Source organism: Garra rufa, chromosome 8, assembly GCF_049309525.1.
Source record: "Garra rufa chromosome 8, GarRuf1.0, whole genome shotgun sequence".
NCBI classification, from domain to species: domain Eukaryota; kingdom Metazoa; phylum Chordata; class Actinopteri; order Cypriniformes; family Cyprinidae; genus Garra; species Garra rufa.
In genome coordinates this window covers 45,332,000-45,352,800 of record NC_133368.1, presented here as the reverse complement: position 1 = coordinate 45,352,800, position 20,801 = coordinate 45,332,000, and the positions used below count along the sequence as shown (strand labels likewise).

Below are 20,801 nucleotides of genomic sequence, written 5' to 3'. Positions count from 1 at the left end.
TTGAGCTTCATAAGATTTGAGAGTCTGTGTTCTCTCTCAGTGTTCTGACGTTGTTATCTGATATGGAGTTATTTTTGTGTCTTTATTATGCATCCAAATGACAATGCATAGCAGTGGTGGTTCTGACTCAAAGTCTTGCTTGAGAAATCAGTTTACTTGAATATCAACAGTGCACAAGACTTTCAGATATGTTTTTATAGATTGTCTTTAATGCAATCTATTTTGTTTTTGTTTTTAACACATACTGTATGAACACATTAAAACAAAAAATGCAATACAAATACACTTTATTAAAGAAACACTCTATAAAAACATCTTACAGTCTAATGCAGTTTTTTTGTTTTAGAGATTTGTACATATTTTACTTGGAAAATGTCAAAAAGACTAATTAAAACTCGTTAAAAATAAATTTTTGCATTCTGCTGTAATTTTCAAGTGCACTACTTTATATTGATGGTTTTAGGGAAGTGTGTCTAATATATTCATGAAGCTGTTTTTTAAATATAACAATGCATTGGGTTAGGACAAACCATTTGTTTAGTAAATGGATTACGCTTCCAAATGCAAAGGGGACACATAGTGCTGCAGCTGAGCTGCTACAAAAATCAGATAACTTAAAAGCAGAACCTTTTCAGACACAAAAGAAAAGATTTTGAGCCTCAACAGCAACAACAACAAAATGTTTTAAATGTTTTTTGCATTTTTTTTAATGCACAATAAGGACACAAAAATACTAGAAAAGCCTTTAAAATAATTTGCCTATATTTGGACGTTCAGTTTTAAAAAATTAAACTTTTCTGATCCAACTGAAGTGTAAGCCATTTCAGAGCTCCACTGAATTCTGTTCATTATTCTCTCTCTAAAAAAGATTGAATGTGACAAAAGCCGTTCACAGCTGGCAACAGATGTGAGCGCATCCCATCAAACTGTGAAGAGTGAGATTTCAAGGACTCTGAACAGTGTTGCCACAGAGAAAGTGGAAGAAGGTGAACCGATTTATGAGTTTCCTTCTGATGAAGAAGATAATGATGAAGATGATGATGATCTGGAATATCTGCCACCGCCCCCACCAGACTTACTGGAGGAGCCTTCAGACATTGTGGAAAACTTTCCTGAACCTCCAGTGAAACAAACTGTGAACAAACAGCAGTACTACAGACAGAGGGAGCTATTAGAGCTGAAACGCCTTTGCAAACACATTCACCCTGATGTCAGAAAAGACCTGGAAAGAGATTTCTACAATGACGAGGACATTGAAGAAGTAGGAGATGTTCAAGAGGCAGCATACCAGTTTGAACACACCGGCAGCAATTCAAACGGAAGCCCGGATCGTGAATATTTGGAGTGGGATGAGATTCTGAGAGGTGAGGTGCAGTCCATGCGCTGGATGTTTGAGAACAAACCCTTGGACTGCATTAAGGATGACTCGGATAACGAAGAGAATGGCAAAAAGATCACTCAGCAGGAAATGATTCCTGGAGGTGACGTTAGGAATAGGGCTTTGCTGTTTGAGACGCAGCCTATGGATGCACTAGGAATGCAACGTGATTCGGCGAAACAGAACTGTCTGGTGAACGAAGTGGGGAAAAGAGATGTTCGCACTGCTGCCTGGTTGTTTGAGACAAAGCCGATGGATACGCTAAATAAAATTCACACTGATGAAGAGCAAACCAAAGAAGTCATCTTCACACAAGAAGCCACTGAGGGGGATGTTAAGTCTGTGAGGTACATGTTTGAAAACCAAGAAATGGATTCTCTGGGTGACACTGAAACTATGGATGAGAAGCAGCTGCTGAGTTTGAAGTCTGTGCTGGAGGAGATCAAGTTGGAAGTGAAGAAAGTCATTTGGATGTTTGAGACGCAATGCATTTGTGTTATGAGGGAGAATTCCGGCGAGATGGTTTTGATTACTTCGGTCCGCCGAGAGGAGACGGAGAAAGGTGATGTCAAAACATCAAGATGGCTTTTCGAAACGCAGCCTTTGAATGACATTGACATGGACCTTTCTCAGGTCAGGTTAATTTCCAGTATATCCATGGAAGACAACCAGTTAGGTGATGCGAAAAGGGGAAGGTGGCTGTTTGAGACAAAGAGACTTGACTCTATAAATGCTCAGTGGGAGAGACTGCAAAAGCAGCAGAAAGAAGAGATTCTTGGGGCGGATGTACGTAAACACTGCATGGTGTTTGAAACGCAGCCTATGGACTCGCTTAAAGATGATGCCAACTCCAGACCTGTCACCACAGAACAGATTATTGGAGGTAACGTTCGCTCTGTGAGACATTTATTTGAAAACGCTCCACCGGATGAGCTCAAAGAGCTTCCAGAAGTGGGAAAACTAAATAAAAAAGCAGTGTTTGAAGAAGGAAGAGGTGATGTGAGACACCAAAAATGGGTGTTTGAAAACAAACCTCTGGAGAACATTAAAGATGAGGATGATGAGGTAAACCGACTTAGGAAAACCATAACGTCTGATGAAGAAAGAGGTGATGTGAGACATCAAAGATGGCTGTTTGAGAACCAACATTTGGAAGACATTCAAGAGGAAAAGAAAGAGTTTGTGAAAACAATTGAATCAGAACAAATAGATAGAAGTTACAAGGGTGATGTCCGGAGAAATTGTTGGGTGTTTGAGACACAGCCCATGGATATGTTAAAGGATGATTCCAATGCCAGGCCAGTGAGCGCAGAAGAAATTATAGGAGGTGACGTTCAGTCTGCCAGACACTTTTTTGAGACTGCTCCAAAAGATGAGATGAAAGAGCTCGCAGAGGTGGGGAAGCTCAAAAGAATGATGACATCTGAGGAGAAAGGAGACGTTCGACACCAGAAGTGGCGGTTTGAGAGCCAGCCGCTGGAGCAGATCAGAGAGGAGAGAAAGGAAATAACAAGAACGGTGAATATGGAGGATATGGAAAATGTAGATGTGAGCAATTACAAGCAAATTTTTGAAACGTATGATTTAAGCCAATATGACGAAAGTCAGAGGATTCAAGTTGAGGGTGTCACCACTGGCTTTGTCAGATCAAATAAAGATTTATTTGAGTCCGTGCCATTATATGCACTGCAAGACAGCTCCGGGCATTATCACGAGGTCAGAACCGTAAGGCGGGAAGAAATCGTCAAAGGAGATGTCAGAAGCTGCCAGTGGATGTTTGAAACTCGCCCTATTGACCAATTTGACGAGAGCATCACTAAATTCCAAATCATAAAGGGCATAACACAGCAGGAGATCGAATCTGGAGATGTCAAGATGGCAAAATGGCTCTTTGAAACCCAGCCTCTCGATGCCATTAAGTATTTTAGCAATATTGAAGATGAGGAGTGTGTTACTAGGGAGACAGCAGAAATAGTCAAAGGTGATGTTAAAACCTGTAAGTGGCTTTTCGAGACTAAACCTATAGACATGCTTTATGAAAGAGAAGAGCTTAAGAGTACAAAAGATTCTGGCGAAGTTCAAAAAGGTGATGTGAAAACATGCACTTGGCTTTTTGAAACTCAAACCCTTGATGCCATACAGGATAACTCGGAGACGGTGTTGCAAACTCGCACTGTGAAACAAGAGGACATTCACGGGAAGGACGTCCGCATGGCACGTTTCCTGTTTGAGACGGAGAACCTGGAGAACATTGTTGAAGGAGAGCGAGAAGCTTTTAAGAGTGTTACAGAGATAGACATACAATCCGGGGACGTGTCTCGGATGAAATACATATTCGAAAACCAATCTTCTGACGTTATGAGCTCAACCTCTGAGGATTTCATGAGACATCTGAGAAGTGCTCAAGCTGAGGATATTCAGAAAGGAAATGTTGGAAACTGCAAATGGCTGTTTGAGAACCAACCCATAGATAAAATCACAGAGACCCCCGGTGAGCTAAAAGGAGCTCGCACTGTACAAGACGTTCAGGGAGGCAATGTGGATAAAGGCAGATTCATTTTTGAGACCTACACGTTAGATAAGATTCAAGATGCGTCCTCTGAGGCCGAAATGAGAAAGCTGCAGAAAGTCATCAGAGAGGATGAGGAAAAAGGAGATGTGAAATCGTACGCCATGATGTTTGAGACTCAGCCTCTCTATGCCATACAAGACAAAGAAGGGCATTATCATGAAGTGACCACACTTACAAAAGAAGAAATACATAGAGGTGATGTAGTAGGAGCCCGCTGGCTGTTCGAAACAAAGCCTTTGGACTCGATTAGAGAGACGGATGAGGTCTATCTTATAAAAGCCGTTACAGAGGAAGATATTCAAAAAGGTGATGTCAGCTCAGCAAGATGGAAATTTGAAACCCAGCCCCTTGATAAGATTGCAGAAGATGCCAAAATAACAATCAAAACTGTCGAGGAAATTCAGGGAGGGGATGTAAAGACAAACAAGCAGCGTTTTGAATCTGATGCATTGTCTCAAAAGTTGGTTCGTACTGTCAGCATGAGTGAGATTAATAAAGGAGATGTTAGGACAGCTAAATGGATGTTTGAAACTCACACAATTGATCAGATACATGCTGAAAAGTCAGAAGATGAGATGAAAACTGTTGTTATGGAGGAAGAGTTAAAGGGGGATGTCAAGCAGTCTGTGTGGCTATTTGAGAAGAATCCTCTTGATCATATCAACGAAAGTGATGAAAGTAAAAAGGTAATTTGTGAAGAAATCCCAAAAGCGGATGTCAAAACCACAACTTGGCTTTTTGAGACCACGCCGTTCACTGAATTTAACGAGAGCAGCTTGGAGAAGACTGAAATCATTGGTAAAAGTGTTAAAGCCACCCTCGATGAACTGTTCAGCCAAAGTATGGTAGACAACAAAGGTATCATCATAGAGGCAGATGAAATTGGAGATGTTCGGATGGCTAAGTACAACCTAATGAATAAAGAAACTCCCCAGATCCAAAGAGAAGACATCATTAAAGGAGATCTGCAAAACATCATGATGAACCTCCTCAACAGACAGGAGAATACAGAGAAAGGAATCGTAATAAATGCAGAGGAGAGGGGAGACATCAGCAGCACGGTGCAACAGCTGTTCCAAGAGCACAGCGGCACCTCTGTGGAGAAAGAGGAGATAATAAGAGGTGACATTCAGGAAGCCATAAACAACCTGCTGAAAGAGGAGAGCACCGGCAAGCGGGGCATTCTCATTCAAGAAGACGAAAAGGGAGATGTTCGTATGACGATCTACTCTTTATTCAATTCTCTTGAGGAATCAAGCACTGAGAAAGAAAATATAGTCAGAGGTAATGTGAAAGGGTGCCTAGAGAGACTTTGCAATCCAGACACAGAGGAAATTGTGAGAATTAAAGTGGATGAAGCAGAAAGAGGAAAAGTGAGCTTTTATTCTACATGCATTGAGTCGGGTGCACTGGATTACCTCAAAAAGCTCCAGGTGGAGCCAGATGAGGCTGACCCGGGTAAAATTGAAAAAGAGGAAATCATCGGTGGTGATATTAAGGGAACGAAACTCAGCCTGACACGTAATCAAGCTCAAATCGGTCGTCTGGTGGAAAGGGAGGATATAGTCCCAGGCGATGTTCATAACACAGTTAAGGTTTTCATGACCGAGCCTCCGGTCTCATTCGAACATTTACAGAGAGAAGAGATTGTGAGAGGAGACCTGCAAGCAGTGATGAATTCTCTAACACAGTCTGTAAATCAGACGGTTGTTTTGGAGAAAGAAGAAGTCATTCGAGCTGATTTACCTACAACCCTTAGGTCTCTAGAGGAGGCCCAAAATCAGCCCAGAGAAGTGGAAAAGCCCGAAATCATTCCTGGGAACATCAAAGGGGCGCTGAAATCGCTCAAAGACTCTGCTTCCACCAAGGTAGAAATTGTCGTAGAAGATTTAGTGTCAGGTGACATCAAAGGTACGTTGAAATCGCTGGAGGAGGCCAAACATGCAGTGAGAGAGGTGGAGAAGGAGGTGATTGTTAAGGGTGACATTCACACTGCAATACAGAGTCTACACGAAGCGTCAAATGAGAGAAAGGTTTGCCAGCAGGAGATTGGTGTCCAGGGAGACGTGAAAGGCAAGATTCAGCTCTTACTTGAGCCTCCTCCATCTCCCAGAATGCAACGCAGGGGGAGCACAGAGGGCGACGTGAAGCTTTCCATCAAATCGCTCTATGACACCCAAGAGCAAGTGCAATCAGAGAAAGAGGAAGTGATAAAAGGAGACGTTAAGGGCACAATAAAATCCTTAATGGAAACAGCGCAGAGAGCTAGCCCAACCATTCCCCGAAGGCAGCCGATAAGAAAGGTCAAAGTTCCTGCCAAGACCCCATCTCCATCAGTGAAAGACACACCGGCACAGAAGCCCACCCCTGCAGTTAAAAACCTTGATACGAGCAGTGAATCGAAGAGGAGCGCCCACAAGCAATCAATGCAAAACAGATACGCATCTCAAGAGAGTACTACAATCACCGGTCACACCACAACATGCAGCCAGGAGACAAAGACCACAGTGCTGGAGCACAAAACAATTGTTCAAACACACGGTGTCAAAACATTGAAGACCGACTTCCGTAACCTCAAAAAAAGTGGCTGTAAGGGTATGATCAGACTGGATAAAAGAAAACATCAGGAAATGCCACCTCCGCCACCTGACCCCGAGCCCCCTCTGCCTCCCCCTCCGACGCCCCCTCCAGATTATGATAGCATCTCCTTCCCCACTCCTCCTCCGTGCATTAGAGGTGATCATGATCTTCCCCCTCCCCCTACTCCTCCTCCTCCTCCTCCTCCATGTGATCCTTTCAAGACAGAACTTGACCATTTACCTCCACCACCAACCCCACCACCTCCAGCTGAGCTGGACCTCCTCCCTCCGCCTCCCACAGAACAGGAGCTAGACCTCCTTCCGCTGCCCAACATAACACCATCCAAACCTACTAAAATGACTGTAAAACGTGTCAAAGCACCAAAGCTGTGCAAAGTACCCAAACTTGAGCCAGCGATTTCATTTGAGAAAATGGATGTGCAGGCTGTACAAGAGACCAGGAGTAGAAAAAATGTCACCACGTCATCAGTTAAGTCCACCGTGATATCCTCCGAAATTCAGTCTGTGTTTACAAAGCAGCCACCGGAGTCTCCACGGCCTCCCAAGAAAGTTTTTGCCCCCTTGACACTCACCCCACCCGCCTCTCCTCCTCCGCCGTCCAAATCCCCTGTAAGCAAATTCAAAACCCCATTAATACAAGCCGAAAAGAAGTACAGACAGCAGAGGGAGGAAAGCTGCACGCCGCCACCACCGCGCTCCCCGGCCTTTGAAATCCACATGCACGAGTCAGTCAGTGCAGCCCTTGAAATGCTTTCTTCAGAGAGCACGGGCACGGTGCAATCAGAGGCAAGCATATCATTTGATTTCACTCAAGAGAGAGCTCAAAAGAGTGTGACCAAATCCGAATCAGCCACAGACTCATATGATTCATCCAAGCACACAGCTTTCTCAAACGCTCCCCCAAGCAAGGCTTTGATCGCTGCCACAAATGAGAAATCTCCTCCAGAATCTCCTGTTATTTCCTCAGTTAAACAGAACATTATCTCTAATCACTCATCGCAGAGCTCTTCAGGTCAGCAGCAGACCACCTCCACTTCGACTAAAAAGAAAAAGAAGAGATCCGTGACGACCAACATACAACAGGTGACGAGGACGGTTATTAAAAACACAACTACAGAAGAAATAAAGTCCTCTGTCAAAACAGATAAACCTCAGAGTGCCTCTAAAAATGAATCTGAGAATGTTGTTAAAGATGTGAGCAGCATATCTGAGGACAAAACAAAAGAGGAAAGCTCTCCAAAGAAAAATCAAGAAAAAACCTCCCCTGATCGATCCGAACCGAACAAAGAGAGTCAAATTAAGAATGCTGAGCAGAAGCCACAAAAGGTCGACAGTCAAAAGGCAAAGAAAGTTAATAAGAATTTTAAACTGGAAGGCAAAGAGAAAGCCACAGTAGAGCAAGAGAATGTTCAGGTGAAAGAAAGCAGAGAAAAAAGCCCCACAGAAACAGAGAATAAAGTGGAGAAAGAGGCCAAAGAGAAACCTGTAGAGGGGCCCCCTGCCACTCCGAAAAAGAAAAGGAGAAGCAAGAATAAGAAAGACAGAGAAGCTGCTCAAAGCAACAACGGTGCATCTATCTCGCCCACAGAGACCACGCCTGCTGAGCCTAAGTGGCCAGTCCTGACATCCGATAAAAAACAAGAAGAAATTACCGTCGTGCAAACACAGCACACCATTCAAACGGGACACGCCGAGGTTTACAAGGAGGTCATCAAAACTGAAAGTACAGTCCGAGAGCAGAGTTTCCAGGAGGAGGCTGCGACTGGAAAACTTCAAAAGCAGGCCAGTGGAAGCCAGCAGATTCTTGAGGAATCAAAAGATGAAAGCAAAAATGTTCCAATAAAAATGACAGGCAAATCTGCACAAAAGGAGCCTGCCGAGTCCTCAGCAGAGAGCTCTGGCACATCTCTAAGACAAGCCGAAGCACAGAAGATGTTGTCTCGTATCTCGGAGTTACAGGGGGTTGCAGGAAAAATGGACTTTAAGTCTGTGAAGACGCTGCTCAATGAAATGCCCGCCTGGCTTCTGGGGCCAGAGGAGAAGAGTGACTTAGAAGGGGCTGCCGCCGAACACAACGAACAGAAGCTAAAAGAAATTCTGGCGCATGTTAAAAACCTCGTTCAAGCTAAGCTGATGGACTTTGACGGCACTATTGAAAAGCATGAATGCGAGGCCACCTCTGAGAAATTAGTCTCTGGCGGAGCTGTACAAAGAATTTCGAAGATTTCCATTGGTTCTACAAAGTGCGAAACACGTAGCGTGGTCAAAGAGGAGACGAAGACGACGCGCAAGAGCCGAAAGCAACAAACGAGCAGCGTTACGACTCTCAACCCCAGAGCTCCATCGCCACTGTTACGGATGCGCTCTCCCTCACCTACGTTCATCACCATCGAGTCCACAAAGAGAACCGACTCGCCACAGAGGGCCAGACCTTCGCCTTCCCCAACGCCACCGACGCCTCCTCCGCGCAGATCTGAGACGCCAAGTTCTCGCTTAAGCAGGGCCTCTCCTTCACCCTCCTCGAGTCGGGCAGATAGTCTGACGAGACTCAGAAATGCCACAGCTACGCTGTCCCGCGGTGCCTCGCCTGATCCGATGCCTCATGTGGCGGCAGTTGCTGGAAAGAAGTCAGAAATTGTGGAATCTCCCTCCACGTTCCAACGGCAGATCAAAATTGATTCTGAGAAAAAGGTTGAAGAGAAGAGTCTTCAAGTGGTGACTGTAGATGTAAGTGGAGATGCCATTGATATTCCAGAGCGCTTAGGCCCCAACATAAATGCAGAGTCAAAAAGTGCAGACAAAGAGAAGAAAAGTCTCTCTAAGGTTGACCTGTCTGGACTAGCCAAACCAATTGAGACGTCTGAAGAGAAAGTTGGTATTAGAAAAGAGCCAATTGACAATACAGAGAAGCCTGGTAGGGAAACTGTCGACCTGGAGCTTGATACGGAGAAGAAAGCAAGACAACAAGAGGATATGGCTGCTTTCAACATCAAGGATATTAAAAATGTTTTTGAAATGAGTGAGCAAAGTTCCCCCATCAAAGAGCTACAAAACAAACAGGAGGAACAGGAGTCAAGAGTGAGCGAAATTGCATCTGAAGGTTCAAAGCCCGAGCTTCCTCCAGAGAGGGAACAATGCTCCCAGCTGTGCTCCCCTCCGCTTGTGAGCAGAGATGTGAAAGTAGACAAGTCTGTCGATCCAGCAGGCTTTTCAGAGACAAAAACTGTCACTGAACATCATTCTTCTGTTGACGAGTTTGGCACTAAAATTATCGGATCAAGCAGCATCACGATGGTTTCCACGCACAGTGAATGCATTACGACGCAACGGGTGCCTTTTTCCTATGCTGATGCTGTGAAGAAAAAGACGTCAGAGGTGCCGGTGTCACCGGAGGCCTCGGCAGAGGAACTGATGAAGAACTTCCATAAAACGTGGACTGAAAGTGAGAGTGTGTTCAAAAGCTTAGGTGTCACAGGTGAGAGAGCCACGTCACCCGCTAGTGCATCAAACCGAGACTGCTGTGCCGGGTAAATATGCTTGCAGTGCATGAAGGGAATGAAATTTAACAGCAACTGCGAAACTTCTGAGGTACATTTCCGGGTCAAACTGTGTGTGTTTCTAACTTTTGTCTTTCCCCAGCTGACAAGTCCACATTTAGTTGAGTAAACGTGTATGTGAATGTGACAGTCATAAAACAAATGTGACTCATTGCAGTTATTTGCATGTTAGGTTGGGTTTTAATTTATTTAAAAAATATATTTTGGCCTACCACACATTCATTTATTCTTATTTATTTATTTATTTTTAAGTTTGAGTTTACAGTTTTAAATAAATAAAAAAACTTTTTTTTTTTTTTTTTTTTTTTTTTTACAAATTTGTTTATATAAAGTGACAAACAGATCTCCATTTTTTTTAAACAAACTGAATTTTATGGCATACCATTCATTCATTCATTTATTTATTTATTTTGCATTATTTATGTATGTATTTGTTTAGGTTTAAATTAATTTAAAATTTTAATTTTAAATTAAAATTACCATTTCCATTTTTTTTTTTTTTTTACATTTACATTTTTTTTTATAAAATTTTTTGGCATACCATTCATTCATTCATTCATTAAGACATTTATTTATTTATTGTGGATTTATTCATTTATTTAGTTAGGTAGTTATTTTATTTATTTATTTTGGAATACCATAAACAAATAAATGCATTTTTTATATTTATTTATTTATTTTACATTATTTATTTATATATTTGTTTATTTTTGTAGTTTAAGTTTTAAATTAAGTTTGAGTTTACAGTTTTAAATAAATAAAAAAATGTATTTCTATTCAAATGTACATAACATTTTTTTAACACAAATTTGATTATGTAAAGTGATAAATTTCTTTTTTTTTATTTGTAAAATTTATTTTAATTTAAATAAATGTTTTTGGCATGCCATTCATTCATTCGTTCAGGTATTTATTTATTTATTTTGAAATACCATGCATGCAGTTGTTCATACTGTTTGACGGTTTGAGTATATATATATGTATTTTACATTTACATTTAATTTTCTTTCTCTTTTTTTATTTAAATTTAAAATATTTAAATTTCATTAATTCATTCTTATTTATGTATTTATTTTTTTAAGTTCGTTTTAGATGAAATTTGAGTTTATAGTTTTAAATAAATAGTTGTTGTTATTTTTTATTTACATAACATTTTTAACACAAATTAGTTTATACAAAGTGACAAACAGAAATTTTTTTAAAACAGTTTTTTTATATATTTATTTTTTTATGCTTACTATGCATTCATTTATTCATTCAGGCATTTATTTATTTATTTTGGATTATTTATTTATTTATCTAGTTTTATTTTCTTATTTTGGAATACCATGCATACAATTGTTCATATTATCAGTCTGTTTGAGTTTAGAGTTTTAATTAATTTTTTTTTTCTTTTTTTTTTTTTTCTCAAATTTACACTTAATTTTCTTTGTATTTTTATTTTTTTTTATTACATTTTTTTGGCCTACAACACATTCATTCTTTCATTCTTATTTATTATTTTATTTTGGAATACCACACATACATTTCTCATACTATCTAACACATATCACTGCAATGAGTGTCATGAGAAATCACAGAGTCTGGAGAGCAGCCTACACTGTTTTTTAGTCAGTCAGAACTGTTTTTCTGCCTACTCTCGCTTGCAGCACCATCAAAGAATAAAAAAAAGACAGTTTATCAGCTTAGAATTTCAAACATCTCAATAACACTGAGTGCTTTCTCCATAATTGCCATTCATCTCTGTCTCATTTGCATTTGAGAGTGCTGCAAAAATCAAATATACTTTAAAAGCAGAATGTTTTAGGGAACAGTGAACGAAGGAAAACAAAGCCTGATTTTTGTTTCTCTATGTGACCTGAGAAACAGCGACTTATAGTTTTTTGTTTGTTTGTTTTCTTTTCAGAGACTGTGGGTTTGAAAGATTATTACATTTCCCAAAATAACTCCACAAATTATAACCGAATTGTTATTCAGACTTCTGTACACTCAGCTGAGGGGAAAAAATAGATGGCTAGGTTTAAAACAAATGGTAACCCAGCACTGGCTGCCTATTGTACAGTATGCATGTTTTACTAAACTAACCCAGCAAGATGGCTTACTATGATTTAATCAAATTAGCAACTAAAGAAATTTTGCTCTCTTTGATGGCATAAAGATTCATATTGCATCTATTTAACTAAATTTTTGTCATATTTGTATTAAGGATCTCAGCTGTCGTTTTTTTATTTCTAGATTTGAGAAGTATTAATGCTTTAATGTATTATTGAGTGTCTAAACATGTTTTGCACTAATCCTGTTGTTAAAAAAATTGCCAATAACCTTACATTGCAGTAGTGGATGTTGTTCGATGTGATTTTCCTGCATTGCCCAGTTGAAGAGCTGAGTGTTTGGCAGAGTGCTGAGTGGGAATATTGATTGTGTACAAAACTGAACAGACTAAAACTTGAATATCTTTTGCCATCCTGCCAGATTCGAGTACCAAAGTCAGAGATGTGTGCGTTGTGCAAGATGAGGGTTTACCCCATGGAAGGGCTGATAGCCGACAAAAAGAAGTTCCATAAATCCTGTTTTGTCTGTGAGCACTGCAAAAACAAATTGAGGTATGTGATCAAATTTGGAAATGTAGTATTGCTGAAAATTTACTCATCCTCAGGCCATCCAAGATGTAGATGAGTTTGTTTGTTCTAGGGCTGCCACTAACAAGTATTTTATATCGATTTATCTATCGACTAATTTATCAATTAATCGATTAATCTAGACGACTAATTTCCCACAAAAAAAATCTACAATTTTATTTAAGAACATTTTATTTGTAATAAAACCAATTAATTGAAGATGCTTTTGATTATTAAAATTTAATGGAACCATTAAAATGGTATCCAGAAAAGTAATGGGAAAGATATTTGGTAACAGTAAAACCGTAAAACTCAATTAATTAGACAGGATTTTTTATTAAAAAAATAAAAAATAAAATAAAATCTGTGGTAATATAAATAGATGTAAGTAAACATTAGCCTTTAAAATGACTTAAAATACATATATAATAGCAATGTACATAATTGACGCACATATATTCAACCTGCATCGCATATATTTATTTAACTGAATTGTAGCTGAATTATGCTTATTATGCTTTTTCACTTTTTGAATTTTAGCCGGTGTGTATGTTTGGGCATAAAAAAATCTACAAGTTACAAATCTCAAAGTCCACTCCAAAGGGAGATATTTAGTTTTTAAAAAATCCCTTTTCAAGAACTACAACGAACAGCTCCTTTGGACTACAGCGTTTGTTTTCCGGATGCTATGGTGTCACAATGCAGTCTATTAGAATATGATTCAAATAAATCACACCTACAGAAATTCGAATAGTTGGGTGGGGAGGGACGAGGTGGGGGATTAACCTAACTTTAGCGATGTAGCATGGACAGCCACTTCTGGGATGCTTCAGCGACATATAAATGCAAGCATTGACTAAAGTATCTGCAAACTGCTCCGGTAGCGGCGTTCGCGGTATAGTTGGTCGATACACATGTGGAGCCGCGGCTGATGTAAACACAAGCATTGACTAGAGTGACGATCATCGGTGGTCGCGTCAGAGCCGTGCCGTAGATGTGTGTAGTGTGTGGTAAGAGATTTATTCATCATACAGTGTAGATAGCTTCACTAGCCTTATGCTGGAGCTGGGTTTGGGCATGTAATTAATTAAATAAATTAGCACAATAAGGATAATATCATGTATCAGCGATCTTGCAGGCTGACGATATGACCAACACTACTCTAGCGTATTATTTACTCACCCTCCATGCATCCTAGTTGTATATGACTTCCTTCTTTCAGACCAATGCAATCGATATTAAAAATAATCCTGGCACTCCCAAGCTTTAGAACAGCATAGACAAGTGTTTCTCTCCATCAGTCCAAAACAAGTCGATCCATAATAAAAAGTGTAGGGCTGTCCCCGAATAGTCGAAGATTCGATGCATCGATATGCGGAGCCTGATTCGACCACCGATCTCACAGTCGAATCTTCGCGGGTGAAACGAGCATCATACCATTTTGGCAATATGGGGGTGCTCAATGTCTAATTGCACACAGAACTACTGGTTTTGTACGGTTATATTACGTTATATACAGCCTTTGATTATGATAATGCAGTAAAAACAAAAGTGAAAAGAAAGAAGCGTTCAATAAATATTTTTAACGTGTTTGTGAATAAATCTAACCACCCCTGTGACAGATTTAATTTTCACTTGCCCTGATCCATGATGAGATGCGGACCATCTTGACGGCAGGGATTAGGCGGCGATCACACCGAACGCGTTTTTGCAATTGGAGGCGCCTCTTTTGAATGGTTTTCTGCTGGCAGTGAGCGTTCTGCGCTCTGTTTATGCGCCCCTCGCGTTTTTGCAGGAGCGCTCTGAGCGCCTGAAGTTGAAAAAAAAAATCAACTCTAAGCGGAAAAACACCCAACGTCATTCGCGTTCTTTTCCATTGTCCAATCGAATGAATGGAGAGGCGGGCCTTCTGTTGTGATGGCGAAAGTTTACCGTCGCTTAAGTCCGGAGACTGCAAGAAATGGAGGAGAAACCTTTGGTGTCTATCGTGGGTAACCAGGAGCTGTATTATTTAGGGTTTCTGCTAATATGACAGTTTACTTAACTGCAAAAAACTAAGATTTTAGAGCGTTCGCGCTATAATCCTTTGATTTGACTGACAGGACAGCTGTTTCGGTCGTTGCTTAGCAAAAAAGGCAGTGCTGTGCGCCTCGCGTTTTTAGAACTAAAAGACGCGTTCTGTGTTTTTATTTAAACCTAAATAAGTTCGTCTGTCAGTTGGCAGGCAGTTTTGGTCGCTTTATTAAAAGTTGTTGCTGTGTGCAGTGTGTAAAATAAAATAAAAACTGTTTTACCCTCCTACTATAGTGTCGTGCCCCTCCCAACCCATTCACACACACACATAGGCCTAGATGATTCGACTATCGGTCGACTATAGAAAGATTCGAAAATTCTGATTCGACTATGAAAATTCATAGTCGGGGACAGCCCTAAAAAAGTGCCTCACATGGCTCCGGAGGGGTCAGTAAAAGCCTCCTTTAGTGATCCGATATGTATTTGTTAGAAAAAGATCCATATTTAAAACATAAGAATCACTTTAATCTAGTTTGCGCAGTTGTACACAGAACTTTCTGCTTTGGGAAGGGGCGTGGCAGGACTGAAACGCTGTCTAAGCTGTTCGCCAATTGCAACGCAGTGGGACTGCTAACCAATCACAACACATTTCGTTTTTCGGAAGGCGGACCTTCATCAAACCCGGAACTAATCGAGACATTTGTGCCAGCCTGGGGAGAAAGCTATTGTAATAACGTTAATATAAACCACCAAGCATGAGAGCATGTTCTAGTGCACCCCCAAAACAAAATAAAGACTTTGTAAAAGAGCATACTAGGACCCTTTAAATTATGATTTTTAAATGGGTTTAATATTTAATGCAGCCTTGGAAAACTGTCTACTAATGCGTTTAATGGATTCTTGTCCGTGAAATTTTAAATTTTAAATTTTTGAAATGTGAAAATTTAAAAAAAAAAATTTACAAGCTAATTGTGTTCTTTTGAACTTTCTATTCATCAAAGAATTGAAGAAAAAAAAATCCTGCAAAATATGAAGCATCAAAAATGTTTTTACATTGAAAATATTAAGAACTATTATTAATTTTGCAAAAACATTTTTTAAGGATTCTTCGATGAATGGAAAGTTCAAAAGAAAAGAGAAGAGCATAATAGGACCCCTTTAATTATGATTTTTAAATGGGTTTAATATTTAATGCAGCCTTGGAAAACAATCTAATAATGTGTTTAATGGATTCTTGTCCGTGAAATGCACCACTTCCAGTTTTTGTCCGGTTACTTGAGTCGGGCAAAATGAAATCATTCTTAAATTTTTATTTTTAAAAATCAAATAGGCGATTATAATCGACGAATCACAACAGACCTAGTTTGTTAATGAGACGGATTTGGAGAAATGTAGCATTTCATCACTTGCTCACCAATGGATCCTCTGCAGAGAATGGGTGCCGTCAGAATGAGAGTCCAAACAGCTGATAAAAACATCACAGTAATCCACACCACTCCTGTCAGTTAATGTCTTGTGAAGCGAAAAGCTTCATGTTTGTTAGAAACAAATTAATCATTAAGACATTTTTAACTTCAGACTGTTATTTCTGGCTAAATATGAGTCCACAATCCATAATAATGCTTTCTGCAGTGAAAAGGTCCATCAAAATGTATCCAAATATTTGTTTTTAACTGATTTCACTTATAAAAAGTGCTTGATCTGTGAATATTTCTCTCATGATTCAAACAAAATGACATTTTCGCTGGAGAAAACAGTATTATTTTATCTGAAAGCAACAGTTTGAAGTTAAACAAAGTCTTAATGATTAATTTGTTTCTTACAAACATGTAGCTTTTCACTCCATAAGACATTAATTGATGGACTGGAGAGGTGTGGATTATTGTGATGTTTTTATCAGCTGTTTGTACTCTCATTCTGACGGCACCCATGCCGTTCACTGCAGAGGATCAATTGGTGAGCAAGTGAAGAAGTTCCCAAGAAGAAACAAACTTATCAACATCTTGAATGGCCTGAAGGTCAATCCATCCAAAATGTCAGCATATTTTCATTTTTGGGTGAACTATTCTTATAAGATTTAAAAAACTCTTTTTTCGAAGGTTCTATTGTGAATCGTTGTTTAAAAAGCAGCATAAACAGACAATTTATCATAGTTAACGGTAACATAAATATTCTAGTATTAGAAGTAAGTATTCCCACATAATCATTTCCAAATGGATTTTTTTTGCATAAAGTACTATTATTTGTAACTATAAGATAAAGTATCCTGCATAAAACCATTCAGATGGAAAGCTTGCAGTGCAGTTCTCATTTACAAACAGTGTGAATGCAGACAGCTCTATATATTTTCTGTGACTTATGAATTATGAAACTCTGTTGTCTGACAGCCTTGGAAACTTTGTCTCTCTCCATGGACATTTATACTGCCAGCCACATTATAAACAACTCTTCAAGTCTAAAGGGAATTTCGAGGATGGATTTGGACAAGGATCGCAAAGGGAATTACTGGCCGTTCAGGATACAGACCATAACTCATTGGATGGGAGATATTCACTTTCACAAAGTAGTATGTGCTCACTCTCGGACGTGTTTGATAAAGAAGCCAATCAAAGCCCTAACAAAATTTCTGTAGTGTGGCCTCCGCAAACAGCCTCTCCGAAAAAGACGTTCTCTTTGGATCAGGATGTGAAATTAGTGAAACCCGTTTGGCCCCCGAAGAGCGAAACTTCAAAGTCTCCTAAGTACCAGCGTCGGAAAGCAACTCAAAGGACCACACTTTAGGAGGAGTTCAACAACGCCTCGGGGCCGGCGGTGAAAGAGGAGCGAGGAGAGCGAGGGAGACATCTCATCGATCAGCGACACACAAAGCGTGTCACAACAGCATGAAGTATTGTGAGAACTTTAGAAACACGAGGACACATCACGATGATAAAGAGCTTCGAATGCAGGGTGAAAATCTTACCGTCGGACGGGTGAGAAAAGGTGGAGAGAGAGATAGTGGAGGTGAAAAGGTAACAGGAAGTTGATAAGGATTTGGGGAAATGATAAATATGTTGCGTATATATAAAGCAGGTGCAGGTTTGGACGGTTTGTGTGTTAGGTTGAAAGAAAGAACTGAAGGAAAGTGAGATTATGAAGAGAGAATTTGAATCATTTTAAAAATAAAACGAGGTCATGTTTTACTAATCAAAAGATAGAAATATTAGCTTAAATTTCTCATAAAGAAAATAAAGCCTATTTTCATGACAATTAATATGTTTTTTTAAATTTGACCATTTGAATTTTAAAAATTAGAATTTTTGAAAATTGAATTTTTGCAGTGAATGGGTGCCGTCAGGATGAGAGTTTAAAAAGCTGATAAAAACATCACAATAATCCACAAGTAATCCACACCACTCCAGTCCATCAATTAACATCTTGTGAAGTGAAAGGCTTTATGTTTGTAAGAAACAAATCCTTTGTTAAGACATTTTTAACTTCAGACCGTTACTTCTGGCTAAAATAATCTATAATAATGCTTCCTCCAGTGAGAAAGTCCATATTTTACTAGATAGATATTTAACTTAAATTTCACATAAAGAAAATAAAGTCTATTTTTATGACAATTAACATTTTTTGTATTGGTTTTTAAACACATTTGAATGTGAATTTGAATGAAATTTGAAAATGTGAATTTTTGAAAATTTGAAAATTGTTCTTTTGAACTTTCTATTCATCAAAGAATTTTAAAAAATCCTGCAAAATATGAAGCACCTAAAAAAATTTACATTGAAAATATGAAAATATTAAGAACTATTATTAATTTAGCGAAAACATTAAGGATTATTTAATTAATGGAAAGTTCAAAAGAATTAGCTTGAAAAAAATTACATTTCAAAATGTAAAATTTTCAAATTTCAAAAAAACTAGTTTTCAAATTTGAATTGAAACAATTCCACAATATGTGTTTAAATAACAATACAAAAAAATTTAATTTTCATGAAAATAGACTTTATTTTCTTTATTTGCACCAATAATAATAATAATCATTTAGCAGCAAACCAGCACATATATATATATATATATATATATATAAAATAAATTAAAAATAAAATAAAATCTGAAGCAATATATATATATATATATATATATATATATATATATATATATATATATATATATATATACATATATATAATTTGCTTTATTTTTTATTTTATTTGTAATTTGTTCTAAAAACAGGCTTTGTTTTCTGTGGGATATAAATGTATTTGTTCTAATTTATTTTGGTTAGAACATGACCTGGTCATGATTTCATGATTAACACTCATGCAGTTGCTGGGAATTTTTGGTAAGTCTCTTAAAATGCAAAATTTGCAATGCTGAAATAAGCAAATTTCAATGTTCAAGTTCAGAATTGTAACATTAAAAAAACTGATATTCATCTGGGTGCCAAATATGGGGTCCGTTTTTGCAATTTCTAAATTCTAAAAAGCTTTTGTGTTTCTGTACACTTTACCAGTTGGAAAATGGTGCAAAACATTTCAGTTCTGTTTAATCCTCAGATTAGTCGAGCACATATTTTCTACAGTGCATGTTCCATGTTCATGGAGAGAAGACAGATTATCACTAAATTGAACTCTGTAGATTTGCATCCCTATATTTTTTGTATTCTTTATCACTTTTTTTTTTTTACATCTTCCTGTCCAGCACCTGGAGTGCTGTGTGGGAGGAAGATGAACAAAACACACATTTGTAAATCTCTTGTCTTGTTTATAATAGAAGTGTATGTCCTTCTCTCTAAACAGAAAATATTTTGTGAGGAAAATGATCTTTTTAGATTTGTCTTCTATGATTTGTACTGGACAATCCCTGATCGTTAAATTAAGTGGGGCTGGTTCACAAAAGAGGTCTTGCTAATTTATTGACAGAATTACAATAAAGTTGTCTGGATGTCACCGTTTACACATTCATCTTATTTTTTTCATTTTATATGAACGAGTAAATGAAAATTCTTTAAAACTGGCATGCTGTTCATATTTCTTAAAAATTGCTTGTCTTGTTTTTTTGAGTTGAGTTTGCACCGTAGTGGATTGAGGCTATTTTTATTCTTAAGCCCAGCAGTACACACTGTAGTGTTTTACTTGAAAACAATTTTCATTGAGTATAACCTTACTCTTCTGAGCATCGACTTTTGAAATAAACGGTGCTGACGCGTGATCACATGAACTTCTGGTCATTTCAACTGCACTTCAGCTATTATTGTGCTTTAACTGAAGTCCCTTAGCATCACTCACAGTGAGAATTTCAAGGTGTAGTGTTTAAGCAAACCCGTAAGACTGTTGTAAATCAATAGCTCTTGCTGTACAGTCGCCTTAGGGAGAAGTGTTAGATTGATGGAAGCTGGAACACTCAGCGCTCTTTTACAGCAGCAGCAGCAGCTTCAAGACCTCAAAACACACTCATCAGCACCAGCAGGACGTTCAAGGGAAATGGGTCATATTAAAATGGTATGTGAACTCTTTTGATTCATCAAGCATGTATTTTCTTTTTGTATTGTGAATAAACAAATATACAACTGAGGTCAAAAGTTTACACACACCTTGCAGAATCTGCAAAATGTTACTTATTTTACCAAAATAAGAGGGATCCTACAAAACACGTTATTTTTATATTGTACTGACTTGAATAAGATATTTCACATAAAAGACGTTTACATATAGTGCACAAGAGAAAATAATAGCTGAATTTGTAAAAACGTCCTTGTTCAAAAGTTTACATACACTTGATTCTTAATACTGTGTTGTTACCTGAATGAGATTGTTTTTGTTTATTAGTGATAGTCCCTTGTTTGTCCTGAACAGTTAAACTGCCTGCTGTTCTTCAGAAAAATCCTTCAGGTCTCACAATGTCTTCGGTTTTTCAGCATTTGTGTGTATTTGAACCCTTTCCAACTATGACTGTATGATTTTGAGAGCCATCTTTTCACACTGAGGACAACTGAGGGACTCAAATGCAACTATTATGATTTTTAAAAAAAGTTAAAAAAAAAAAAACTCTTCTGCTCTCCAAAGTACAGTAAAA

At 38.4% G+C, this 20,801-nt stretch overlaps 1 protein-coding gene across 1 annotated transcript in view; it reads left to right on the top strand.

The window, feature by feature from the left end:
* xirp2b (xin actin binding repeat containing 2b) overlaps positions 1–18,777 on the top strand; it is a 100,446-nt gene extending 81,669 nt beyond the window's left edge. The window contains exons 6-8 of the mRNA XM_073845139.1: positions 869–10,025; positions 12,580–12,710; positions 17,126–18,777. Coding sequence (XP_073701240.1) covers positions 869–10,025; positions 12,580–12,671 — 9,249 coding nt within the window. The 3' untranslated portion in view covers positions 12,672–12,710; positions 17,126–18,777. The remainder of the gene's footprint in view (positions 1–868; positions 10,026–12,579; positions 12,711–17,125) is intronic.
* Positions 18,778–20,801: the final 2,024 nt, after the last annotated feature.